This window comes from Budorcas taxicolor, chromosome 22 (assembly GCF_023091745.1).
Source record: "Budorcas taxicolor isolate Tak-1 chromosome 22, Takin1.1, whole genome shotgun sequence".
NCBI lineage: Eukaryota > Metazoa > Chordata > Mammalia > Artiodactyla > Bovidae > Budorcas > Budorcas taxicolor.
In genome coordinates this window covers 47366936-47393958 of record NC_068931.1, presented here as the reverse complement: position 1 = coordinate 47393958, position 27023 = coordinate 47366936, and the positions used below count along the sequence as shown (strand labels likewise).

At 42.4% G+C, this 27023-nt stretch overlaps 2 protein-coding genes and 1 pseudogene across 4 annotated transcripts in view; 2 read left to right on the top strand and 1 right to left on the bottom strand.

Annotated features, from left to right (window-relative positions):
* Window positions 1-465: 465 nt before the first annotated feature.
* On the bottom strand, window positions 466-5288 carry LOC128067372 (ferritin light chain-like; annotated as a pseudogene).
* IER3IP1 (immediate early response 3 interacting protein 1) lies at window positions 5256-20748 on the top strand. Of its 2 annotated transcripts, XR_008201391.1 has the most exons (4): window positions 5256-5377; window positions 18585-18686; window positions 19239-19387; window positions 19555-20748. XR_008201391.1 is itself a non-coding variant. In XM_052660339.1 (3 exons), the coding sequence occupies exons 1-3, from the start codon at window positions 5287-5289 to the stop codon at window positions 19608-19610; spliced, it is 249 nt and encodes an 82-aa protein (XP_052516299.1). In that variant the 5' UTR covers window positions 5264-5286; the 3' UTR covers window positions 19611-20748. The 2 variants fall into 2 exon arrangements, 1 of the variants encoding a protein (XP_052516299.1); XM_052660339.1 differs by lacking the exon at window positions 19239-19387 and having other exon boundaries at window positions 5264-5377.
* A 5127-nt stretch (window positions 20749-25875) lies between these two features.
* HDHD2 (haloacid dehalogenase like hydrolase domain containing 2) overlaps window positions 25876-27023 on the top strand; it is a 43589-nt gene continuing 42441 nt past the window's right edge. The window contains exon 1 of one of the 2 annotated variants that reach the window (XM_052660336.1): window positions 25876-25996. The gene's annotated coding sequence lies outside the window, so the exon portion shown is untranslated. Of the gene's footprint in view, window positions 26220-27023 lie in introns of both variants that reach the window. The other variant, XM_052660337.1, reaches the window with a different exon arrangement.

The window sequence follows — 27023 nt, the reverse complement described above, 5'->3', positions numbered from 1 at the left end:
ATGTCAAAGAATTAATGCTTTCGAATTGTGGTGCTGGAGAAGATTCTTGAGAGTCCCTTGGACAGCAAGGAGACCAAACCAGTCAATCCTAAAGGAAATCAGTCCTGAATATTCATTGGAAGGACTGATGCTGAACTTGAAGCTCCAATACTTTGGCCACCTGATGCAAAGAGCTGACTTACTGGAAAAAGCCCCCGATGCTGGGGAAGATTTGAGGGCATGAGAAGAAGGGGGTGACAGAGGATGAGATGGCTGGATGACATCACTGACTCAATGGACATGAACTTGAGCAAACTCCAGGAGAGAGTGAAGGACAGGGAAGCCTGGCAGGCTGCATTTCATGAAGTCACAAAGAGTTAGACACGACTTAGCAACTCAACAACAACAAGGGGTGCAGAGAAGGGCTTCAGGCAGAAGCCCTGACATTAGCGGGGTTCCTCAAAGGCCTCTGGGCTCCAGAGGCTCCTAGTCATGCTTGAGGGTGAGCCTTTTGAAGAGATATTCGCCCAACCCAGCCTGGGGACCAGCCAGCCTGCAGAGGTTGGTCAGGTGTTCTCCCATCTTCAAGGAAGTGTCTCTCCAGGAACTCACAGAGGTAGGGGTCTGTGAGGGCAGAACCCAGGCCATGCAGATCCAGAAGGGCTGGGTCAGGTTCTTCTCCTTGAGAAGGGTGGCTTCCATAACACCCTGGGTTTTCCTGACTCATCTTGAGATGGCTTCTGCATGTCCTGGAAAAGGGTGCAGCTGCAATGCTGGTTTTGCATTTTCAAGAGACGCTGGGCCCTCTCTTGCTTCTTCTCAGCCAGTTCACAGGAGTGGCCCATGTCCTCCAGAGCCACATCGTTGTGGTCAGTATAGAAGCCCAGGAGGCCAGCAGACGTGTGTTGACCAGGCAGATGATGGTGGCCTCCACCTCAGTGGAATAATTCTGATGATTCTGGGAGCTTATGGTTGATCACTAATAAGAAGCTACGCTTGAAAAATGATGTTCGCTGGTCTTGGTGATCGGGGAGAGTTGAGCGGCTGATTCTGAGGGTTGTGACTGAAAAAAGATTGGAGGGCGGTGGGAGGCTGGTGTAAGGGTGAGGGGGTGCGGGTCCCTGGGTCTATTCCATCCAAACATTATCAAAGCAAGAGACGCATCTATGGGACCGCTGAGTGCAGTGCCGAGACAACTATTTTATAAACACATTTTAAAAATCCCAGAATTTGAATGTTTTTGGAAGTAATGAGATCAGAGGAACAATTCTTTTTAAGGATATAATCTGCTGTTATCAGCTTAGTCTACCAGCCTGGATATTTGAAAAGTGATGAATCAGATCAGTTCAGTTCAGTTCAGTCGCTCAGTCGTGTCCGACTCCTTGTGACCCCATGAATCGCAGCATGCCAGGCCTCCCTGTCCATCACCAACTCCCGGAGTTCACTCAGATTCACGTCCATCAAGTCAGTGACGCCATCCAGCCATCTCATCCTCTGTTGTCCCCTTTTCCTCCTGCCCCCAATCCCTCCCAGCATCAGAGTCTTTTCAAATGAGTCAACTCTTCACATGAGGTGGCCAGAGTACTGGAGTTTCAGCTTTAGCATCATTCCTTCCAAAGAAATCCCAGGGCTGATCTCCTTCAGAATGGACTGGTTGGATCTCCTTGCAGTCCAAGGGACTCTCAAGAGTCTTCTCCAACACCACAGTTCAAACGCATCCATTCTTCGGCGCTCAGCCTTCTTCACAGTCCAACTCTCACATCCATACACGACTACTGGAAAAACCATAGCCTTGACTAGACAGACTTTAGTTGGCAAAGTAATGTCTCTGCTTTTGAATATGCTATCTAGGTTGGTCATAACTTTTCTTCCAAGGAGTAAGCGTCTTTGAATTTCATGGCTGCAGTCACCATCTGCAGTGATTTTGGAGCCCCCAAAAATAAAGTCTGACACTGTTTCCACTGTTTCCCCATCTATTTCCCAGGAAGTGATGGGACCGGATGCCATGATCTTCGTTTTCTGAATGTTGAGCTTTAAGCCAACTTTTTCACTCTCCTCTTTCCCTTTCATCAAGAGGCTTTTTAGTTCCTCTTCACTTTCTGCCATAAGGGTGGTGTCATCTGCATATCTGAGGTGATTGATGTTTCTCCCGGCAATCTTGATTCCAGCTTGTGTTTCTTGCAGTCCAGCGTTTCTCATGACGTACTCTGCATATGAGTTAAATAAGCAGGGTGACAATATATAGCCTTGACGTACTCCTTTTCCTATTTGCAACCAGTCTGTTGTTCCATGTCCAGTTCTAACTGTTGCTTCCTGACCTGCATACAGATTTCTCAAGAGGCAGGTCAGGTGGTCAGATAACCAGGTACAAATATTGTACACAAATATTGTATTTTAAGCTGCTTTTGCTAGATCTAGAGATTTTGGAGACTGAAGGAGCCCTAGAGATCATAATCGCCTAATTTTATGGGTGATATAACAAAGGCCCAGAGAGGTTAACCTGATTCTTTTGACAATAAAAGAATTAGATCATGTGAGTTGTAACCCAGTGGTGGGGACAGAGAGGGGTGACTGTGAGATGCTTTTCTCTCACCTCCACTTCATCCATCCCCTAATCTCCAGTCATCTCTCTTTCCCCTCTCTTCAGTAACCAATAATCTAGTAAAAAAAATAAACTGCGAGTCACCACTCAACCAAAGCTTCCAGACAAGGCCCCATGTTCCCCTCCTGCTACCCAGCCCAGCATAGAAACCCCTTACAAAAACGACCTTCTATCTCTATCATTAGTGTCTAGAGCTTTGTGGATCTCGAAAAACTGGAGGATTTGTTGGCATCCCGTTGTTTCTTTTATTCCCTTTACTTTATCTTCCTGTGTTTGTCCCTACCTGATTTGCACTTAAGGCCGATTTTGGAGATAGTGCTTATGTATATCTGTGGGAAACGATACATCTCCTCTTCCCTGTAGGCACTAACTTGTTGGCCCATTTAAGCTTAATTTCTTCTTGGGAGTTTAACTAATCATTCGTGGTTTTGGCTAGAACGTCTTCCAGCAGCTGCAACACACAGGCTTCCAAAATCCTTTCTGGGCCTAATATGCTGCTTTTCCCTTTTTAAAGGGGAAACTGAGAAGTTCAGGAAAATGATTACTTTGCATGTGTGGCTGTGTGCTAAGTCACTTCAGTTGTGTCCAACTCTGGCGGTGAGTGTGAATACTGATTAGGCCGGCTGTGTCTATTAGCTAAAATGATCAAAATTAGAATTCTTCCTTTATACAGAGACCAGGAGACAGAGGGCCTATTGTTCCTGGTAATAGCATTTTATTTTATTTTTCTTTTAATTTTATTTTTTAAAGGTCAACTTCTTATTTTTTTTTACCTTTATTTAGTTAGTTTTGGCTGCACTGGGTCCTCATTGCTGTGCACAGGCTTTCTCTAGTTGCAGTGAGCAGGGGCTACTCATTGTTTCGGTGTGCCGCCTTCCCATTGGGATGGCTTCGCTTGCTGCAGAGCGTGAATTCTTGTCACAGGAGCTCAGTAGTTGTGAAGTCCAGACTTAGCTGTTGCATGGCACGTGGAATCTTCCCTGACCAGGGATCGACTGGTTTGCCCTACACTGGCAGGTGGATTCTTAACCACTGGACTGCCAGGGAAGTCCTGGTGATTACATTTTAAAGGAATGGCTTTCAGGTCCTTGAGTAAGACACCCTTCAACAGGAGATACATATATATCTCAAAGGGACAGAGGAAGGACTCACAATCATAAATCCACTTTCATAAGTGCTCTAAGAAGGTGTGGTCAGGGGCCTATTTTCAGGTGTGGGCTAGAACAAACAGTAAATTTTGGGGGGAGCCTTGAACTTTCTCAGGCAGGCACTTTAAGGGGGGGTGGGTGCTAGGGATTTCCGTGGTGGCTATGCCTACCAATGCAGGAGATGCAGGTTTGATCCCTGGTTTGGGAAGATCCCCTGAAGAAGGAAATGGCAACCACTCCAGTATTCTTGCCTGGGAAATCCCATGGACAGAGGAGCATGGTAGGCTACAGTCCATGGGGTCACAAAAGAGTTGGACACGACTTAGCAACTAAACAATAACAAGGGTCAATTCTTATGAATTGAGTTGTTAGAAACTAAGTCTTTTAATATGCGGATAGGGGATTGGGTGAAATCATTTGTGTTGAGAATCTGTAGTTTTTATAGGCCAAGGTTGAGTTTGATCAAGGAGAGAATGTTTCTCATCCAGTAATTTTAAGACCTGTTGTAAGGTCAGATCACCGAAGATGGCTGTTCTCTTTCTCTCTGTAACCCCCTGCTCCACCAGGACCTGCTTCACCTACACCCTACACTAAGGACTGACCCACCCACACACTTGCCCCAACCCCAGCCAGTGACTGTTCTTGTTGAAGGAGCAGTGAAGGGCATGCCCCTCTGCTGGTTTCCCTGGTAACCCTGGTAACCAATCAGCCAAGGTGACAGCCAATTGCTCTGTAACTGGTAATCCCCCTATCCCCACCCGCCAACCCCACCATTCCCCAGGAATGAAGATTGCTGCCATATCTTGCCCACCTTGGGGTGTCACTCCAGGGCCTTGCTTTTGACAGTCAGTATTCCTGCTCCTGCCCCCTCATCCATTAAATCATTATTTCTGTTTCTGACTCCTGGGTTTTCCTTTGGTCTTGAACTCGGGCAAGCAGTCCTTGGAGGCCTGTGGGGTGCAACTCAACCCATATTATTTCAGTTAAATTTTTATAAAAACTTGTATTTGCCTTTTTCATCTGTAAAACAGGAATTACTTATTAACATCTCATACAGCACTTGGGAGCATCTAGTACAGCGCTGTCCAGTGGAAGTATTGGACGAGCCCCCATGTCATTATCAATAACCTCATTGCCACATTAAAAAAATAGAAATAAACAATAAAAATTAATGTTTGCATTTTATTTACCTAATATAATCAAAACATTTCAACATGTAATCAATATTTTTAAATTATTGGGAGATTTGACGTTCTGTTTTCGTTCTGTGTATTTTACATTTACAACATTTCCGTTAGGGCCAGACACTATTCAAATGTTCGGTAAGCATTGGACAGCGCGGGTCTACACAGCTCAGCAGACACGCCCTACAGAGGTGAGCGTAGGGCGGGTCTTAGCCAGACGGGGCGGAGCTTCTCAGAGCCGGGGGGGCGGGGGCGGAGCTTCTCGGAGCGCGTTTTGGGCCTCGCTGGCTGCCGTAGGAAGCGCCGGACGTGGCCGCGCCACGTCCCTTGCCGCCGGGGGAGAGGAATCAGTAGGGCCTCCGGGTGGGTGGCCATGGCCTTTACGTTGTACTCGCTGCTGCAGGCGGCCGTTCTCTGCGTCAATGCCATCGCCGTGCTTCACGAGGAGCGTTTCCTCAAGAACAGTGAGTCGGGCCGGTGGGCCGGACTGAGGGGGCGGCGGCGGAGCTTGGGGATGCGGACCCGAGTAGGGCCGCGTGAGAGGACCACCTGGGCAGGGACTGACGGGCGGCCAAGGGCTCGCCCCTTCGGGGCCCTTCTTTGGGTGCGGAAGCCGAGCCACTCTCGTCTCACGGGAGTGAAGATTGTTCCATAAAATCAATTAGGGTTAGGGTTAGGGTTAGGGTTGGACGCCCGCTGGGTGCCAGCCCTCGGGGGTCGGGAAGCGGAGATGAGGAGTAGAGCCGGGGACGCCACTGCCTGCGATTAGTTTAGGCTAGGAATTTGGTGCCCGTTTCCATAGCTGCTTTTAACTGTCAAAAATCTGAGGTGTGGGTTTTCAGTGAAAGAGGGAGGGGCGTGGCTCATTTTGGAACGTGGGTAGTTTGAAGAAGGAACTGATGGAGAGTCAGAGGGGTTCCTGGGCTTTGGAGATAAGAGGAAAGGAAGCCTGTTGGGATTATCACAACATCCAGGCATGCGCATTCCAAGAAAAACTTATTCAGCGCAGTTTATCGGGTGCCTGTGATGCGCCAGCCTAGAATCTGAGCGTACAGGGAAGACGGAAATTATGCCTACCGGGATCTCGCAATCCAGCGAGCTCCATGCCACTTGGGCAGGCTGCTTTTTTTCTGTCTGAGGCACCATTACCGCAGGATACTGCATGATGGTACATCATTTGTCACAGCGTGCGGAACATGTCAGTGTAGATCACTGAAACTCAAACCCATGAGCAAAATTGATTCGTTTCATTTATTCCTTCAGGAGAGATTTATTGAGCACAAATATGTGCCAGGCCCATGTAATAGGAGCTGAGGTTACAACAGTTATCCTACCCTTCTAATGGAAGTTACTCTAAGTAAAAACTGCTGCTGCTGCTGCTAAGTCGCATCAGTCGTGTCCGACTCTGTGCAACCCCAGAGACGGCAGCCCACCAGGCTCCCCCGTCCCTGGGATTCTCCAGGCACGAACACTGGAGTGGGTTGCCATTTCCTTCTCCAATGCATGAAAGTGAAAGTGAAGTTGCTCAGTTGTATCCAACTCTTAGCAACCCCATGGACTGCAGCCTACCAGGCTCCTCTGCCCATGGGAGTTTCCAGGCAGGAGTACTGGAGTGGGGTGCCATTGCCGTCTCCGAAGTAAAAACTGAAGAAGTACCAATAACAAGTATGCAGAATGTTACAAAAGAGATGTGTTGGGACATACTAACTTGTGAGTCTTTGAAATCTTGGAGGAAATATGTCTAACCGGAAACGTGAAATGTATCGGTAAACATTAGGTGAAGGATCAGGAACTGAGGAGTAAAAAGCTGGTGTGAAAATTGGAAAGGTCCTAAGCAGGGCAGTGATGTGACCAGATTTGTGTCATTTGCAAGATCTTTCTGGGTACTTTATGGAGAACAGATCAGAAGTGTAGAAGAGTGGATGTGGAAAGCACCATTTCAAATAGGGCAAGTAGATATTGTGAGTATAATACAAGTTGAATGGATATAAGAACAATAATGATACCTAATGCTTAACACTAACTGTGTGCCAGAATCTGTATCCAGTGCTTTACACATACTAACTTGTGTAACCCTTACAGGAACCCTGGAGACAGGTACTGTTTTCATCCCTGCTTTACACGAAGTTGGAGGAAATGAAGAAATGGTAGCTGCAAGGGGATATGGGGATATGTTTTGTGGTGGTTTTGTTTTTAGGTGTCAGCAGCAACAGTGAGAACTAGTCAGGTTCTTTTGTTAAGTCAGTGCCATGAAAAACGTGGGGAGAAAGTGAACACTGAAGCAAATATACAAATATAAAAAAGACAGAAGAGATGTAAGAAGGTATTCAAATGCAGCATGTGGACCTTGGTTGACTTCTACTTCACACATCAACTGTAAAAAACATTTGGAAGATTCTCGTATGGACTAGATACTAGATGATATTAAGGAATCACTGTACATCTTGTTAGTGTGATAAAGATGCATACTGAAATGTTTAGGAGTGAAATAACTATAGTACCAGCAATTTATTTTTAAAGAAATCAAGCAGAGAAAAAGATGAAGCACATAAGGCCAAAAAAGAAATCAATAATTTAAAAAATTATCAAATTATTTAGTTTTGGCTGTGCTAGGTCCTCGGTGCTGCGCGGGCTTTCTCTAGTTGCGGTGTGCAGGCTTCTCAGTGCAGTGGCTTCTGCTGCTGCAAAGCACGGGCTCTAGAGGTGTGGGCTTCTGTACTTATGGCTCCCAGGCTCAAGAGCTCAGGTGCAATAGTTGTGGCGCCGGGGCTTAGTTGCTCCATGGCACGTGGGTTCTTTCCAGATCAGGGATTGAACCTGTGTCTCCTGCATTGGCAGACGGATTCTTAACTACTGAGCCATGAGGGAAGTCCCCCAAGTCAACAATTATTACACAACATTGTAAATCAACTATACTCCAATATAAAAGATGTAAAAAATCAGCAAGTTATTAAATCTAAGTGATAAATATGTTTTAGAACTTTCATAATTAAAGGTTAGAAAAAAGAATGGCTAACAGGAAGGAAATAGTAATGAGAAAAATAAAAGATACAGGAGAGAAATGAGGTGATTGATAGCTCAAGGATTCTGAGGTGAGTGGATATGGGACCTAAGGTACACATGGAGGAGATGGCATAAGTGGGAGGTGGGATACTTTCTTTATTGAAAAAGGAGGAAAAGTTAGCTGGAGAAACAGGTTCCTAGATTTGGTGGCAGGAAGTTTTTCTCCATTCCTTAGAACAAATAGGCCAATCACTGTGAGCAAGGTGAAAAGATGTAGCAGTGAGCATGACACACTGTCTTTGTTCTCAGAGAGGTGAAACAGATAAATAATTATACAGATAGCTGAGTCTAGGATAAATGCTTTGAAGGAAGAGAACTAGGTAAGAACCATGGGAATATAACCTCCTGGTTGAATTAGGACAGTGTTGGTTCCTAAGGAAATACCATTTAAAGCTAAGTCCTAGAATAGGAATAGGAATTAGTGTATTTTTGGTTACCTTTCAGACTTCTAAGTGGAGATGTCATGTAGGCATTTGTGTATACAGGTCTGGCACCCAGAAGGGAGGTTTGGGGAGGATTTACACATGGGGATTTTTAGTGTTGGCTGGCAATTTCAAACCGTTGGAATGAAGGCTGTTTCTCAGAGAGGTTCAAGGATTGAGTCCTGAAATTATTTATTCATGTCAGGGTTCTTGGTTGCAAGCAGCAGAAGCTGATTCTGGCTAATTAAGGAGAAGGAAATTTAATAAAAGATTTTTGGACAATGGAACAATGGAGCAGAGTGGAGAATCCAAATATAGACATATATTTATATGGACACTTAATAAAGGTAACAGCAGAGTGTGATAGGAAGGTCGATAAAAGATTCTGGGTTAACTGGATATTCAAAAAGAAGTAAATGAATCTTGACCCTCTGCTTCATGCTAAACACAAAAGTCAATTGCAAGAACATTGTAGATCTAAGTGGGAAAGGTAAAAATAAAGCTGGAAGAAAACAATTTTTTTTTTTTTTTCTGAAAGGGCCATATTAAAAATACATAGCAAGCTTTTGCAGGCCAGGAGACAGAATTGAGGCTATTAAGTGGGAATTAGCTGTTTATAAATGTAATACATCGTTCTTTTTTTTCCCCCAGCTTTGAGATTGAATTGACGTATAACATTGTGTAAGACATATCTGTGATGATTTGGTACACAAATATATTGCAGAATGCTTACCACAGTAAGGTTGGTTAACATATCCTTCACCTTACATAATTATCATTTTGTTGTAGGTATTGTTTCAGTGAGAACATTTAAGATTTACTTTCAGAGCAGCTTTCAAGTAAACAGTGCAGTGTGTTAACTGTGGTCACCATGCTGGACAGTAGATCCCCAAATTGCTCATTTAGTAACTGAGAGTACCTTTTGACCAGTGTCTCCTGATTTCCCCCTCACTCGGCTCCTGGCAACCGCCATACTGCTGTCTCTTTCTGTGAGTTCAGTGGTTTTAGATCCCACATACAGGTGAGAGAGCACAGTAGTAGTCTTCCTCTGGGTTGTTTCAGTTAGCATAGTGTCCTCAGGGTCCATCTTTGTTGCCACATATGTCAAGCTTTCCTTATTTGTGGCTGAATAACATTTCGCTGTATACGTACATTACATTTTCTGTATTCATTCATTTGTGAGTGAAGACTTAGATTGTTTGCATGTCCTGGCAATTGTGAATGGTGCTGCAGTGAACATAGGAGTGCAAATATCTCTTCAAGATAATGATTTCATCTCTTTTGGATCAATACCCAGAAATGGGATTACTAAATGTGTTTCTGTTTTAAATTTTTCGAGGAACCTTCATCCTGCTTGCCATAGTGCATCTGTACAAATTTACATTCCTGTGGACAGTGCACAAAGGTTCCCTGTTTTCCACATCCTTGCCAGCATTTATTGTCTCTTGTTTTTTTGGTAATGGCCGTTCTAACAAGTGTGAGGTGATATTTCACTATGGCTTTGACTTGCATTTCTCTGATGAATAGTGATGTTGAATACATTTTCATGTACTTGTTGGCCATTTTTATGTCTTTGGAAAAATATCTATTCAAGTCCTCTGCCCACTTTTAACCAGATTATTTGGAAATACAATTATTAATGGAGAGCACTTCCAAAATGTTGGTGTGAGAACCTCCACTGGACCCTCTTTTCAATGAAACCACTATAACTAGTGAATATTATTTAAAAAACAAACATTCAGAGTCATCGGGAATTGTTATAAGAGTATACAACAGAGAAACTTTTTTTTCTGCCAAGAAAATCTATTAAAGCTCAGTAAGAGCAGTGAGTCTCTTAGTGAGAACATCCAGTTCTCCCTCCTCCCCCACTGGGGGGGGGGTGGGGGGAGGAAATAATAAAGATTACAGTGAAAATTAATGAAATACAGACCAGAAAAACAATAAAGAGAATTAACAAAACTAAAAGCTAGTTCTCTCAGAAGATCAACAAAATTGGCAAACATTTACCTCGACTGAGAAAAAACGACTCAGATGACTAAAGTCAGTGATGAAAGGAGACATCACTACCTTAGAGAATGAAAAGGATTTTAAGGGAATGGTGTGAACAACTGTATGCCAACAAATTAGATGATTTAGATGAAACGGACAAGTTTCTAGAAAGACCACAAACTATTGAACTGACTGATTAGACCTATAACATGTAAAGAGATTGAGTTAGTAGTTTAAAAACTTTCAACAAAGGAAAACCCAGGCTTCATTGCTGGACTCTGTCAAACTTTTAAAGAAAACTTAATACCAAAATAGAAAGGAGAGAGGACATCCCAACTCATGCCTTGAGGCCCATATTAACCTGGTATGAAAACCAGACACAGCGCAAGAAAAGAAACCCCAGACCAGTATCTCTGATGAATATAAACACGAAAATTCTGTGCAGAACACTGGCAAACGAAACCAGGTGGGATTTACCCCAGGAGTGCAGGGTTGATTTAACCTTTTAAAATCAATTTGATTCATCATATTAGTAAAATAAAAATCACATGGTTATAACAGATGCAGAAAAAAATTTGACAAAACCCCATACCCTTTCATGGAGAAGGAAATGGCAACCCACTCCAGTACTCTTGCCTGGAGGGTTCCATGGATGGAGGAGCCTGGTGGGCTGCAGTCCAGGGGGTCGCTAAGAGTTGGACACGACTGAGCGATTTCACTTTCACTTTTCACTTTCATGCATTGGAGAAGGAAATGGCAACCCACTCCAGTGTTCTTGCCTGGAGAATCCCAGGGACGGGGGAACCTGGTGGGCTGCTGTCTATGGGGTCGCACAGAGTCGGACACGACTAAAGCGACTTAGCATACCCTTTCATGATAAAACATTTGAGAAGCAATCTGATAAAGAACATCTATGAAAACCCCCCAGTGAGAGTTATGTGAGCCTAAATAATAGAGAAATTCCTAAAGGAGGTAGATCTTAACAGTCAGGAGACTCCCCTGGTGGTCCAGTGGCTAAGATGCCATGCTCCCAATGCAGGGGGCCTGGGTTCAGTCCCTGGGCTAAAGATTCCATGTGCTGCAACCAAGACCTAATGCAGCTAAATAAGTAAATATTAAAAAACAAAAACCAGTAAGTCAGATTTGCGTCAATGTACAGAGAAATGAGGGCTTCTCTGGTGGCTTAGCGGTAAAAAAATCTGCCTGTAGTACGGGAGACACAGGTTCAATCCCTGAGTCAGAAAATCCCCCTGGAGAAGGAAATGACAACCCACTCCAGTATTCAGAGCAGTCTGTGAGGCTACAGTGCATGGGGTCTCAAGAGTCAGACATGGCTCAGCAACTAAACCACCACCACAGAGAAATGAACAAGGTATTCCATAGGCCTTCCATATGATAGACATAGATGAGCGTGGCAGTTTATAAAACACTGAAGAAACTCTATAGATATATGTTTCTATTTAAATATATATTACTGAAAAGCATTTGTTTAATTTTGTCAAGGGTTAAATGGAAATGATTGTGTTGAATTGGGAATTATATTGAACCAGGAGAGATTAGTGTAAGTATACTAGATCATTCACTTCAGCAGTACTCTTTTTGATCAAGGTAATTTTTTCAAACTTACATTAGTAGAGTTCTTGTGTGGTTTATTAGGTACTTTTACATTTATGATAGCACTGCAAACTTGGTGACACAAAATAAAGCACGTTCATTTTCTTTCATAGAAATGGAAACTGATCTCAAAGAACCTGAGGTTTGCCAGTGGCCTCAAAACTGTAGTTAATACTTTTTCTTCAAAATATATCTAGCTGAGGATTGTTGACTGAACCTGGATGGATTACCCTTTTGTGTGTGACTTTTTGAAGTCTGGGCAGGGGAAGAACATTATGTGATGTTTACAGTTAGTAACTTTTTCTATTTAAGTTCATTCCTGAGATTGGCAGCAACAGCTGCTGGCTGGTCTTATCATTTCTTTTCTGCTGGGCCCTCCAGCTATGGACAAGAACGCTGCAAGAGTTCAGTCTTTATCCTCTATTCTTCTAAAGCAATTATTTTCAACTCTTTCAAGTTTTTTTTATTTTTTTATTTTTTTAATTTTAAAATCTTTAATTCTTACATGTGTTCCCAAACATGAACCCCCCTCCCACCTCCCTCCCCATAACATCTCTGTGGGTCATCCCCATGCACCAGCCCCAAGCATGCTGTATCCTGCGTCAGCACAGTCATTCTTGTGTAAGCGCAAATATACACATACTTCCCTTCTCCGCCTGTCACATCTCCAGCCAATTATTGGTAATATCAGTATTCCATATTTAATATGACTATGCATATTACAGCTGAACAGTAAAAAAAAAAATCATAATTTTATTCTTCTAGTTGATTTGTGGTTCAAGTGTAGAATTCTAGATTGGAACCACTTTTTCTAAAGTTCTAAGGACATTATTCCATTTAATTTTGTCGTTTCCTTTATTGATGTTAAGTCTAATGCCATTCTGATTCCTGACTCTTTGTAGGTAGAGACCCTTTAGGGTATTCTCTTTATCTTTGCGTGCACAGTCACTTCAGTCATGTCTGACCCTTTGCGACCCTATGTTCTGTAGCCCACCAGGCTCCTCTGTTCATGGGATTCTCCAGGCAAGAATACTGGAGTGGGTTGCTGTGTCCTCCTCCAGAGGATCTTCCCAACCCAGGAGGTGAACCCCCATCTCTTACATCTCCTGCATTGGCAGGAAGGTTCTTTACCACTAGCACTACCTGGGAAGCCCTTTTATCTTTAGAGGTCTGAAATTTTACAATAATGTGGCAGTTTATGGGTCTCCTTTTCATTCATTGGGCTGTACCCTGATGGGCCCATTTGGCCTAAAGGCTCATATCCCTCAGTTCTGGGATATCATCTCTTACTATGTGACTGATAATCCTTCTAAAAGCTTTTATTGGAGTAGAGTTGATTTATAGCGTTTGTGTTAGTTTCAGGTGTACAGCAAAGTGAATCAGTTATATCCTTTTTTTTTTTTAAGGTTCTTTTCCCATTAGGCCATTATAGAGTGTTGAGTAGAGTTCCTTGTGCTATACAGCAGGTTCTTATTATCTTATTTTTTATATATAGTATGTTTATGTTAACCCTAATATTTCTCAGATTATCCCTCCCCCATCCCTTGGTAATGATAAATTTGTTTTCTACATCCATGACTGTACTTATATTTTGTAGTTCATTTGTACCCCCCCTTTTTTTTGACTCCACATATAAGTGATATCATAGTGATACGTCTTTCTGACTTCACTCAGTATGACAAACAGTCTCTAGGTCCATCCTTGTTGCTGCAGATGGCATTATTTTGTTCTTATGGCTGAATTGTATTCCATTGTATATATGCACCATGTCATCTTTATCCATTCCTCTGTTGATGGACACTTATGTTGCTTCCATGTCCTGGCTGTTGAACATTGGGGTGCATGTATCTTTTTGAATTCTGTTTTTCTCTGGGTATATGCCTAGGAGTGGGATTGCTGGATCATATGGTAGTTCTATTTTTAGTTTTTAAGGAATCTCCATACTGTTCTCCATAGTGGTGTAGTGACTGTATCAGTTTACATTCCCACTAACAGTGTAAGAGGCTCCCCTTTTCTTCACACCCTCTCCAGCATTTATTGTTTGTAGATTTTTTGATGATGGCCATTCTGACCTGTGTCAGTTTATACCTCATTGTAGTTTTGACTTCCTTTTCTCTGATAATTAGTGATGTTGAACATCTTTCTGTGTGCTTTTTGGCAGCCTCGTTAGATAAATTTTCCTGTTTTTCCTTTGCTCTTTCTGGAACTCCAGTTATTTTGACATATTGATACTCCTTTTTTATGTTTCTCTTGTCTTGTAGGTGTCTTCAGCTTAGTGTGTCAGCCTCTTTTGAACTTTTTGTGCTGATAGAGCAAGAACAAGTGCTCCTTTTTTACGTTCCCCTTTTCATGGCATCTTGTTCTCTGAGTTTTGTAGCTACAGTAGTTTTTCTCTAAGGATGTTCGTTGTTTTTTTTTTTCTTTTTTAATGAACTTCTTGCATTCTTTCTTCCTCAGAGCCTTCTTTTCTGGCTTTACTCTATCCTACCATGTTCAGAATCGTTCCATTTTGACTGTCAGTTCATTCTAAAGAGTAAACCTTGAGAGGCTCTTTGGAAGCTCTGTGTATATGGTTGGGATTTACTCATCAGTGGGCATCCCAGTTAAATATGCCGTTTCATTAAAGCCCCCTGTATGTCACTAACTGAACTTCCTGGGCAGCTGGTCAATTTCCAGAGTAATTGTGCAACTTCCTGTCTGCAGAATGTAAGTATTCTTATGTTCTAGACTTATGTGATACACAAGCAGGGAAAGCCGGCAGGAGTCTGACACTTGGGTTTGTAGACCTTAATTAATTCAGTCCCCCTTCCCGAGATTTCCCCGGGTCTGGAGCTTCCCTGCTTCAGTCTCCACTGAGAATAAACCTGTCTCCTGAGGGGTTAAGAGAGAGAGAAACTCTTCCCATCAGTTCAGTCTAGGGAAAGGGAGGCAGGGATGAGTGGCGCTTACTGCTCCTGTGGGGACTTTCAGTTAGTCCTCCTGTGTTTCCAAAACTGCGTCACCCTCACTGGCATTTTGAAGTTTCTCTCAAGTTTTCTGGATTCTCGGCACGATTCACCTCAGTTTTTTATTGTGTGCTCCCTGGAGGTTTAGGTTTCCGTTTTCTCTGCTAAGTCAGTTATTGTCTATCTTTTTGTTGTTCAGATTAACTTCTCTTGCCTGGGGGACTTCTTTCTTATTACTCTTGTAAACTCAGTAGTAAGAGAATCCACCTGCCAGTGCAGGAGACACAGGAGATGTGAGTTGGATTCCTGGGTCGGGAAAGTCCCCTGGAAACGGCAACCCACTCCAGTCTTCTTGCCTAGAAAATTCCATGGACAGAGGAGCTATAGCCCACGGGGTCGCAAAGAGTTGGACATACACTAATGTCTTATTAGTAGATTTCGGGAGAAGTCTAAGTTAAAAGTGTGTGTCCATTGATAGGGTTCAGGATATGCTACCCCCAAATAAGTCACTGTGGCGTGTTGAACATCTTAAGGTGAAAGAGTTAGAGAAAACACCAGAAGCAGAGCAATCACCCCACCCTCCCCCCGACTGCCCCTTCTTTCCTGAAAGCAGGAGATAAGTTTCTCATGTGAAAGGTATCCTCCCCATACCAGAAGGAAGAGAGACATTCTTAGCACCAGAGACAGGGAACTGAGGGCCAGACAGACTGTATTACTTTATTATGTTACCCATAGCCCAGATGCCTTTTCTTGTTAATTCTTCACAAATTTATTCCATTGTCTAAAACATAGAAAAGTTTCCTGTTACGCTCACTTTTTAGGTCTTCATTTTCTCATGAAGACTCCCAGGTACATGTAAAACCTTAATAAACTTTGTATGCTTTTCTGTTAATGTCTTTGTCAGTTTAATTTTCAGACATAACCAAGGACCCTAAGAGGGTCAAGGAAACATTCTTCCTTACAATAACCATTATGTTTACCTGAACCAGGCTGTTTTCTTACTGTGCAGAGTTGTTAAGTAGGTTTATATGAGCAAGACTAATCTAGTTTGGAAAATAATACAACTGGTGGTGGTGGCCATTCTGTGTTTTATGTCTTTTCAAGACACGATTATGAAATAATATTCACCACATTATAAGTAGTTAAAGGCTGGTACTACACCTCTGAACTTAGATGACAAAAAGAGAATTGCCATATAGTGGAGAATACTGATTTGAGCTACCTAGAAAAGTGAGAGAAAGAAAATACCTAAAAAGTATGTGGGAGAAAGAAATTATAGTATAACTTGTTATATAGTAAAAGTAAATGTTGGAGAAACAGCATAAATATATTTGCTTGCCAGAGATCCAGAAGTAGGAAGCAAGCAAAATGCAGGTTTGAGATTGTTTTTAACTTGGAGAGATGTATGCATTTAATGTTGGAGGATTTCTTCCTCCCTCCCTCAGAGCTACAACTGAATGATTGGTTTGTGTTACACTTTGTGTATCTTAAAAATAAAGAAACATGGTTCTTTGGAAACGATCTTAGGGTTTACTATACCTTTCTTTATCCAAAGTTAACTTGGTTTGCTATAAATTCAGTTTAATTCCACAAATGTATATTAAGTACTTGCTCCGGGGTGGAGGAGAAGGGAAAGGTAAAGAAAGACTAAATTTAGTTCTAGGAATTTATAATATGACTTACAATCAGTAGTTACTGTTTGGGTAAAACAAGTTTTATTATGACATAGAGGGGAATTAGGAAAGGCCTTGACTTTAAAGTCAGACAGACCTGGATTACTTTGCCAACAAAGGTCCATCTAGTCAAGGCTATGGTTTTTCCAGTGGTCATGTATGGATGTGAGAGTTGGACTATAAAGAAGGCTGAGCACTGAAGAATTGATGCTTTTGAACTGTGGTGTTGGAAAAGACTCTTCAGAGTCCCTTGGACTGCAAGGAGATCCAACCAGCCCATCCTAAAGGAGATCAGTCCTGAATATTCATTGAAAGGACTGATGTTGAAGCTGAAACTCCAATACTTTGGCCACCTGATGTGAAGAAATGACTCATTTGAAAAGACCCTGATGCTGGGAAAGATTGAGGGCGGGAGGAGAAGGGGACGACAGAGGATGAGATGGTTGGATGGCATCACCAACTTGATGGACATGGGTTTGGGTGGACTCTGGGAGTTGGTGATGGACAGGGAGGCCTGGCGTGCTGCGGTTCATGGGGTTGCAAAGAGTCAGACACGACTGAGCAACTGAACTGAACTGAGACCTGGATTCAAAAGCTGCCTTTAACATGTATAGCAGTTAGTGGGAATTGAGTGTGAATAGCAATACTTGGAGGGTTGTGGTATGATACAGGGCTAGGATGTTAATTTAAGGAGCTTCTAACTTCACTCAGTAGACGATGGAAATCATCACACATTGTGAGCTAGAAAGATCTGGCCCTTTAAGGGAGAAAGATGTTGAGATGAAATTGCAGAGGCATCTATTGAGAGTCTGGCCAAAGATGGTAGAGGCTGTGATATTAACCGCTGTGATGGAGGCTGAACTCTGGGAGCTCGAAATGAGTAACACCTCTGTGGACTAGGAAGGCTGTGAGCACAGGTAGCTAGGTCTTGAAGGGTGAGTGGGAGTCAAACCATACCTATTCTGTTGTGAACTTGAGTTTTATACCGTAGCATATCTCAGTATTGATGTGACCGAAAAAGCAGTCATTATTTAACCTTTATTTTAACCAAGTAAAAGTTGATTAAGCAATATGAAATCTTGTTACCTGATACTTGGTTCTTTCACGTATAAAATAAAAACTTTTTCTCCATCTTCAGGTTAAAGGGTTAGCGTGTCAGGAATTAATTAAGCCCTGTAGTCATAGGAGATTAAAAAAATACCTAGTCATATGAGATATGAAAAGTGGACCTGAAATAAGGACAAGGGAAGGACATTGCAGAAATGAGGATGTGTGAGCCTCTAGTAGAATGTGTAAGGCAATAAAAAAGAGATGAACAAATAAAGGTAAAGAAGTAATGATTTATATTATCAGGAAAATGATAGAAGAAGGTAAAAGACCCATTTACTAAAAATAAGTGGGATTAGAGTTAGATAGTAGGCTAAATTCCTCACCTCAAAATTGAGAAATGAGGAGGAATGGTCAAGTTAAAAAGATACACCTCTGTTGGCATGCTATGAAGGCCTGTCCAAGCTGTGAACAGGTTTGTATTAACATTTCCCCAGGTGAACACATAGTGAAACTTAGATACAACACCTTTATACTAATAATTATGTTGGGTTTTATGAATTCTGAGTTGAACTAATGTATTATTCAACTTGACAGTATGCTTTGGTTCTCAGTTCTGACCTGAAAAATGTTTTGTTTAAAAAAGAAGAAAGAAAAGAGTTAGGTTGTCACAACAGTCATCTTTACTGAATTTAGTGCCATGGAATAATTTACTAGGCTGTAGTTTATTTTATAAAATTAAAAGGGAAATTAAATGTGCTGCTTATCAAAAGTAAAAAATATACTCTAAAATTTTTAAATCATATATTTTATGTCTTTAACAGAGACTCAGAGTTATGTTTTAGAAGGTGACTAATGAGGGAGCAAGGCAAGTGCATAATAAATTTTAACACAGCTTATCATCTTTATGTTATGCAGTTGGCTGGGGAACAGACCAGGGAATTGGAGGATTCGGAGAAGAGCCAGGAATTAAATCTCAGCTAATGAACCTTATTCGATCTGTAAGAACCGTGATGAGAGGTAAGAAGCAAAACTAGTAGAACACTCTTTCACTTTAATTTTGTGGTTTAAGTAGCAAAACTTCCAAGTGTGAATGTCATTTTTAGTGGGAACATTTTTCTGTTTGACTTGGCTTTCCCGCTTAAAAATTCACTAGTTTCTTTCCTCTCTTGCCTTTTCTCTCTGTTTAAGCCAACTGATGCAGATGGAGTGCTCAGCCATGTGATGTTTCTTTGCTACCTGTATGTCACCTCTCGGGGTTGAAAGACATTAGTGTTCTTGCCTTTTAGAAGTTCTTTTTGCTTCTAAGTAGAAAAGTTATCTAGAGTCCTGTAAGACTTTCAAGAGAAAAATACAGGCCCCATGTCTGTTATTTTATTAGAAAATATTTTAGAACTCGGGAGTTCAAAACCTTTTATTAGAAACTATTAAAATTAGAGTCTCTTACTACCTCTACCTCTGTCTGTCTGTTAGCTGCTTTCATCACGGCTTTGGGTAGAATGATAAATAAGTTCATTCTTCATTTAGTGATGAAGCTACAGAATCTTCTTTGCACTATGTTTCTAATGTCAGATGTCGCTGGTGACCCTGTGGGTCTACTCCTGCCTGGGTCCAGTTTGCTTGTGTTCCCGGAGCTGCTCCAGCACTATCCCCAGATTACTTTGTATTGATCTAGTTGTGCCAGTGTGACCCTTATCCCAGTCACACAAGCCCTCTTTCAAGTAAGTTTTGGATTTTATGATCCAATGCACGTTTGAATGTTGCTATGTGATAAGGATTTGCAATGTGATTCTGATGACATTCTGTATTTCTACCTTCCTGATGCTAGTAACTATGACTTAGTTTTTTTCTGATTTGTTTAATAATTAAATTTGTTTTTTCTTTGCAGTGCCATTGATAATAGTAAACTCAATTGCAATTGTATTACTTTTACTATTTGGGTGAAGATCAATGGGGGAAATGGAGACTCCGAAGACGACCTGCTGGCAGAAGTTATTACTTCAGTCTTTATTGAAGTATACATATCTTAGCTGGCTCTCCTTGGACTTGACAAAAATGTAAACCTTACAATAAAACCAGAGTCCCTATTTATCTGATTTTTTAAAATGTTGCACTTACAGTTTTATTGTAAAAAGATCAGATCATCAGAGGCCATAACTATCGAGGATTGGAATACATTTGATTGCTGACTGCTGATAAAAGTTCATGCTACGGAAAAGATTGTTAAAAGGGTGCAGGACTGTCACTTCTGTGTTTTTAGAGATTCCTCTCTTTGACTTCTCAGGGATGAATTTTTTTTCAAAGTTCTTGTAACTTAGTTATGATGTGAGAACGATTATCCTCCTAGATAAAATTTAAAGGATTTTTAAAATATAAAATGTTAGGTAATCTGGATTGTTTTATTTTGAACTCGTTGGTTAAGTATTCTGTCTGTATACTGTCTCAGCTATGAAAAATTCAAATCCATAGTAACTATTGAGGAGCAATACTCTGATTTCTGGGAGAGTTCTAATTTTCTTAAGTTGGATAGTCACATGTTGATTGTGTTTTTAAGTTTCATTTTAAGTTTGATTCATGCATTTGTTATTTTATTAATTGGCCTGAATGATGAGACCAGATCAGTATCTACATATTTCCAAAGGTTAAAGAAAAATCTGTATAGAAAAGTCTATGCCCTTTTTAACAATGATGACTTATTTTTTTAAATCAGCATAAATGGTAGCCAGTAAGAGCAATCCTAAACAGTCACCATTAAACCACACTATGTAAGAAGACTTTATTGTTAAGCATTTACCTCCCCAAATTATCACGTTTCTTGGAGTAGCACATTAAGGGGTGTGATTGGTGATTCTTCATTCTGTCAGTCACTAGAGCATTCATGGTGGATAAATTGTCTTTTGTTTTATTTTTATGTCTTAGACCATCCCATATTTGTTTACCCCATAATACCGTTTTATGCAGAAAGATTAAGACAATGTAAATGGTTTTTCTGGAAATTAGTAAATAATGCTTTAAAAGGGGTGGAAAGGCATCTGTGTTTAAAAGAGAACATTTGTAAATAAAATTCAATTTCCAAGTCAAACACTTGTTTCTGTACCTTAGTATATACCTGTCAGCTTAATCTTATTTTGTGTGTAATACTTACTCTATGTGTTCTTTGCTCTAAAATCATTGAACACAGATTTAATGAGTTTCTTTTTTCTTCAATGAATTAACAGCATTGCTGACATATATCAGGACAACTCATGAACAATTCTGATTCTATGACTTAAGGACAGGTTATTAGATGCCTGTTGGCCATGCCTGAGCTGGAGATGGAAGATCTCTGAGTAGGGGTGCCTTATAGCTGAACCAAAGAAGTTGATGAGGGATCCTTAGTTGATTTGTTGCCTAATGGGAGTAACTAACATATTTTGCACTTAAAGGCAATTTAAAAATCTGACGCATGAATTTGAATTTAAGCTGTTGAACAGATTCAAAAGTAGCAGTTAACTGAGGGCACTCCTGTTTCTCCACAGGCAATGAGCCATATAGAATTTTAAAGAGAAAGAAGAGACCTTGGCCTGATAGCACTTTATTGAAGATGTTACAACACACTTATTTACTCATTTAATGTTGAGATACTGTCCAAGTTCACCTTTCAATGGAGAGCAGTCACAGCAGGGCAGGATCAGAGTATTCTGTAGCAAAGTGGTTCTGAGGAAAGTGCAACATGGGCATCAAAGTATTTCCTCTCTAGGAGCTTCCCTGGTGGTCCAGTGCTTAAGCATCTGCCTTCCAATGCAAGGGACACAGGTTTGATCCCAGGTACGGTCGGATCCTACATGCCATGGAGTAACTAAGTCTATGCGCCACAGCAACTGAACCTGTGCTCTAGACTCCTCACGCTGAAATCACTGAAGCCTGCTGGCCTAGAACCTGTTCTCCGCAACAAGAGAAGCTTCTGCAAAAAGAAATCAGCACACAACTAGGGAGTAGTTCCCACTCTGCAACTAGAGAAAGCCTGCTCACAGCAACGAAGACCCACCACCACCAAGTAATAAGTCTTTAAAAGATGAAAGGAAAAAAAGAGCTTTCTCCCTAAAGGCCTCTTACACAGTTCTAGCTCTACTGTGCCTGAAAAGAGGTCTGTAAACTTTCACAGGTTAATCCTGGTTTCTCCAGGGAAGTTGCGATGCAGTAACGTTAGTGTCTTATTTTAGTAGAAGGTAACTTAAGTGCCTGCCTGCCTGCCGACATCTTCCCACTTAGCCATTCTTAGGATTAACAATCTGTGATTATTTTGGACTCCAAATACCTATAGTGTTAATGGTCTTGTGTATTCTGACCCTGTGTCTATATGCCTATGACCTAGGATGAAGGATCTTGACTGTAGTCTGTACATACTCAAATTCATAGCCTAGTCCTTAATCAAGTGGTTTTCAAACTTCGATTGTTAACAGCAGAACTGGATTTCCAAAAGAATAATAATGTAGAAGTGTAATCTTCTAGTATCTTAAACAGATGGCAGACCTCCCTGGTGGTCCAGTAGTTAAGAATCTGCCTTGCAATGCAGGGGACACAGGTTTGATCCTTGGCCGGAGAATTAAGATCCCACAGGCTTCAGGGCACCTAAGCCCATGTGCCACAATGAAGAACCCACAGGCTGTAATGAACACCCAGCACAGCCAGAAATAATAAAACAGATGGGAGCAGGTCCATTTTTGTATATCAGTTGAAGCAGGAATGAGACTCATAGGCCCACTGTTCAGCATCCACTCTTAACAAGCTTCCTAAGGTTCTTCCACCAAACCCTAAGCTTTCAAAAATATGAAGTATTAAAAAAAAAAACAAACCCTGCTTTTTGTAGAGTAGGCATGGTGATCTATGCCCTGTAGATATTTGTTATCACTTGTGTGTATATATGTCTATACTCATGAAGTGACCTGAGACAAGGCAATATATTTGAGTGAAACAGGAGGCAGGATATTGCTAGTATATCAGCCAGAACTATTTATCATATGGCTTAAATAAACTTCCTAAGACCTCAGTTGTTTTGGTTGCTTCATCTGTAAAACTGGTCAATAATTGTTTCAGACCAGACGTCTGTTACAGATTTCATATATATATATGTGTGTGTGTTGTGTGTGTGTATATATATATATATATATGTATATAGCGCATGCATGCGCACGCGAGTCATCTTTACCAGGTCACTAACCTTTGATCCTAGATAAAAAAGATGTTCTGAAATGTTTTGTGTGTGTGAAATAAGTTACTTTCCTACTGACTTGTAAGCAAAGTTATTACCAATAATAAAATTTTGATACCAAGCATAATGGAAATCTTTTTTGCTAAAATTTTCCTTGGCCTCTGATTGGTCATTAGATGTCAGATACTGTGAAAACACAAGGTCCTGGGACACATACTGGACAGTATCCACAGACAGTCATGATCAAGATAAATTAGATACCCATGATGAATTTAAGTTTAGGAATTCTATTCCTTTTATTCTAGTTCTGATACTGTCTTATTTACATCTCTACTCCTCTGGGGTTTTGTCCCATTTTTTTCTTTTGAGGTCCCATCCCATCTTGACTCATCTTGCCCTTTGGCAGGCAAAGTCATTTGAATCTTTTGTGAAGAGGAAGCCATTAGTCATGGTCTATTATTCCACATCTCAGTGAAAGACACCATACCACCCAATTGCCCAAACCCAGGAACCTAGTAATCCACCTTGACGCCTTCCTCTCCCTTACCCTTAACCTAATCTTCCACCAATTTCTGACTGCTTACCTCCTAAAGATCTTGAATTTGTTTGCTTTGTTTCCACACAGTTTAAGCATCTCTCTTGTAGCCCTGCAGTAAAATTCTTATCCAGTCTCACATACATTTTGGCACCTCTCCCATCTGTTCCATATTTCAGCCAAAGTAAGTGTTTAAAAAAATACATGCTTTGATATTACCTACTTAAAATCCTTCGGTGGTGGTTTAATTTGATCAAACACACACGGCTCCTAGTTCTGAAGGTGCAACTAGGAATAGTTTACATTTCCTTCTACTGGCCCTCCAGCAGAAAACTTTGACTTAACAAATATAAGATGAAAGCAACCTGCAGTCCCAGTGAGGAAGAAAAGCAAAGGGTCCCTAGTTCAGGGATCAGAAAGGGTTAGGGCTTACGACAGGCTGACTGCAGCAGTGGGCAGAGGGGATGTGGGTGTTCTAGCAGTAAATGAGTCCCCAGTCAAGCGTAGAGCAGCAGTTTTGTCAAGGGGTTTCATATGTGTAAATTGATGTCAGACTGCTCTTAAAAGCTTTTCATTTAGTCGTTTTCATATAGAATGCCTAGGATGACCATCTCTGCACTCAAGGGGTTTAGTTAGATCAAAGAGAGATGAGTGGAGGTTCCCAACGTGTATGGAAAGGAAGCAGTGAGTGAAGTGGTTCTACATATCCCAAGATGTTGCTCCCCTAGGGATAACAGGCAAGACCCGTCTCATCTGTTCCTTAGAGAGGCAGGGCAGGAAACTTGCCAGCATAAAGTTTTGGAGTAAGTTTATGCTGGAAAAGGGACATTTCTGTCAGTGGTAGTGGTTAATAAAAGACAGCAATGAGTGCCAGATGGTATTCAAGTAGTAAAGCAGGAAACTGCTTCAGAGACTGGGTGTTCCAAGGGCAGTATCAAGGAGATGACTTCCGAGATAAGTCCAGAATGGGTGAGAAGTGTAACCGGAAAAAAGCTAATTCCATGTTGGATCTGTTCCTTTAACCTTTGTGCTCTGTTGTCTGTGCTTAGTCATGTTGACTCTGAACCTTTGTAAAGGATTGTTGCCCACAGCCTGAAATATATAGTCCATTTTCAAAGGTTCCTCCTCCCAGGCTTGCCATGTCAAGGTATATAGAGATAAAAAGTTGCATAACAGAGAATAACATTTGTCTCAAGTTGGAGGTTTACAGGAACATGATGACCTGATGTGAGAGTTGGACTGTGAAGAAAGCTGAGCACCGAAGAATTGATGCTTTTGAACTGTGGTGTTGGAGGACCCTTGAGAGTCCCTTGGACTGCAAGGAGATCCTACCAGTCCATCCTAAAGGAGATCAGTCGTGGGCGTTCATTGAAAGGACTGATGCTGAAGCTGAAACTCCAATACTTTGGCCACCTCATGCAAAGAGTTGTCTCATTGGAAACGACTCTGATGCTGGGAGGGATTGGGGGCAGGAGGAGAAGGGGACGACAGAGGATGAGATGGTTGGATGGCATCACCGACTCGATGGACGTGAGTCTGAGTGAACTCCGGGAGATGGTGATGGACAGAGAGGCCTGGCGTGCTGCGATTCATGGGGTCGCAGAGTCGGACTCGACTGAGCGATTGAACTGAACTGATGACCTGACTGAAACAACAAAGGATTATCGCATCCCCTTTTGGGGTCTCCCGAGGCACCAATAAGTTCACAACAGCCCACATCCCCTCTTCTTTCAGAGTAAAATAAGCCTGAATTCTAATTCAGGTAAAACAGTTCTTTGGGACCCCAGTCAGCCACATTCTCGGTCTGCTGGCATTTCAAGTAAAGTCACGACCCCTTCCCCCAACCCCTTTTTGGTCTGTTGTGAAGGCTGTCTCACTGACGTGGCAGAGTAAGCGACGATGGCGCAAAGAAAGGTAATAGTAACTTGGTTTGACAACACTGCTGTGGAACGAGAAATTGCCTACTGGACAAAAGAAGTTTTTGTTTTTCCTGCTTAATTCAAGCCCAGCAGGGCCCCCACTTAAAAGGATTAGGTCTCGATAACCACTTACTCGGGAGAAGGCAGTGGCACCCCACTCCATTACTCTTGCCTGGAAAATTCCATGGACGCAGGACTCGCCTGGTGGGCTGCAGTCCATCGGGTCGCTAAGAGTCAGACACGACTGAGCGACTGCACTTTCACTTTTCACTTTCATGCATTGGAGAAGGAAATGGCAACCCACTCCAGTGTTCTTGCCTGGAGAATCCCAGGGATGGGGGAGCCTGGTGGGCTGCCGTCTATGGGGTCGCACAGAGTCGGACACGACTGAAGCGACTTAGCAGCAGCAGCAGCAGCAACCACTTACTCTGTTACAGGATAACGAGGTAGCACTAGACCCGTCAGCTCGCAAAGGAAACGGGAAATTAACCCAGGGCGGACGGGGCGGAGACGTTTGCGGGGAGGCGGGACTTCCGGCGCAGCCCAGGTCCTGTTTCCGGCGTCGTCGGGACGCTTCCCCGGCGCTCTGGGCGTCCGGGGCAAGGACGCGGTGGAGGGGCGCGGCCGTGCTGACTTCTCCGCTAGCCAGGCCTTCGCCTTTGCTGAGAACGGCTCTGCGAGCCCGGTGAGGAGCCGCTGTGGAACGGGCGAGCGCCCGCCCGTCTGGGGGCTTCCTTTCTTTGTGAGGAAGCTGAGGACATAAGCGGTGGCATCTCTAGGCCGCCACCCTCCTGGCGCCCGCACCAACCCGCGCGCTCGCTGGGTGAGGCTCGCCCAGCCCTCTCGGCCGGGACGGCCTTCGACGCGGCACCGCCCAGCAGCGCTTCCGCCCGGCCTGCTAGCTCTGGGTGAGCGGCTCTGGGGCGTTGGTCGTTCCAGGAACTTGCCCCTGGAATGTATTTCGAAGCCCGCGTCTCTTCCAGTCTGTCTGGCGTTTGCCAGGCGCTGAACCTCGCGCTGGCGGAGGGTGCGTGATCTGTCCTCCTCAGGAGAAGGAGGAGGGGATCGCGGTTGAGTTAATGCAGAAAGAGCCCTGTTCGTGGAATCGTTCCAGTTATAAGAGCTAGAAGTAGGAAGATGATTCCAAGCAAAGACGACATAAAGTTGTTGGTATAGTCTAGATGAGAGATGATGATTTCAAAAGCCAAGATAATTTGGATAACAGTGAAAGGAAGTGAGTGGATTTAAGACTGTACAGGAGGTAGCAATGATATGATTTGGCCTTTGACTGATTGGGAGGAAGGCTTGAGACAGTCTGGTGGTTACATCTACGTTGATGGTGCTGCCATTCACGCATAAGGGTCGCAGGATGAAGAGTAGCTTCTGGAGGATAACAAGAACTTGGATTGAGAAGCCCCAGGGATATTCGGGGGGAGATATTCTCTGAAGTATCTTGAAAGTTCTTTTGGGGATGAGAGAATTTTTACCTTTCTTCTTTTCATCGAATATGTACCAGTATCAATTGATGATGATTCTTGTGTCTCTCACATAACTTGTTCAAGCCATGGGAGATGGTGGGACATGGACTTATATGAAGAAACAAGGACCACCTTTGAAGCCTGTGCAATTTTCTGGAGTGATACTAAGATCTTGCAGTTTATCAAGTACTAACTTGTAGTTCGGATTTGTTGTTCAGCCACTGAGTCGTGTGG

Bases quoted from the DNA above. Each gene is read 5' to 3' on its own strand.
- IER3IP1 (XM_052660339.1), top strand. From the start codon at position 5,287: ATGGCCTTTACGTTGTACTCGCTGCTGCAGGCGGCCGTTCTCTGCGTC. The intron at 5,378-18,584 runs GTGAGTCGGGCC...TATGTTATGCAG, and splicing joins GGAGCGTTTCCTCAAGAACA to TTGGCTGGGGAACAGACCAG. The intron at 18,687-19,554 runs GTAAGAAGCAAA...TTTTCTTTGCAG, and splicing joins TGTAAGAACCGTGATGAGAG to TGCCATTGATAATAGTAAAC.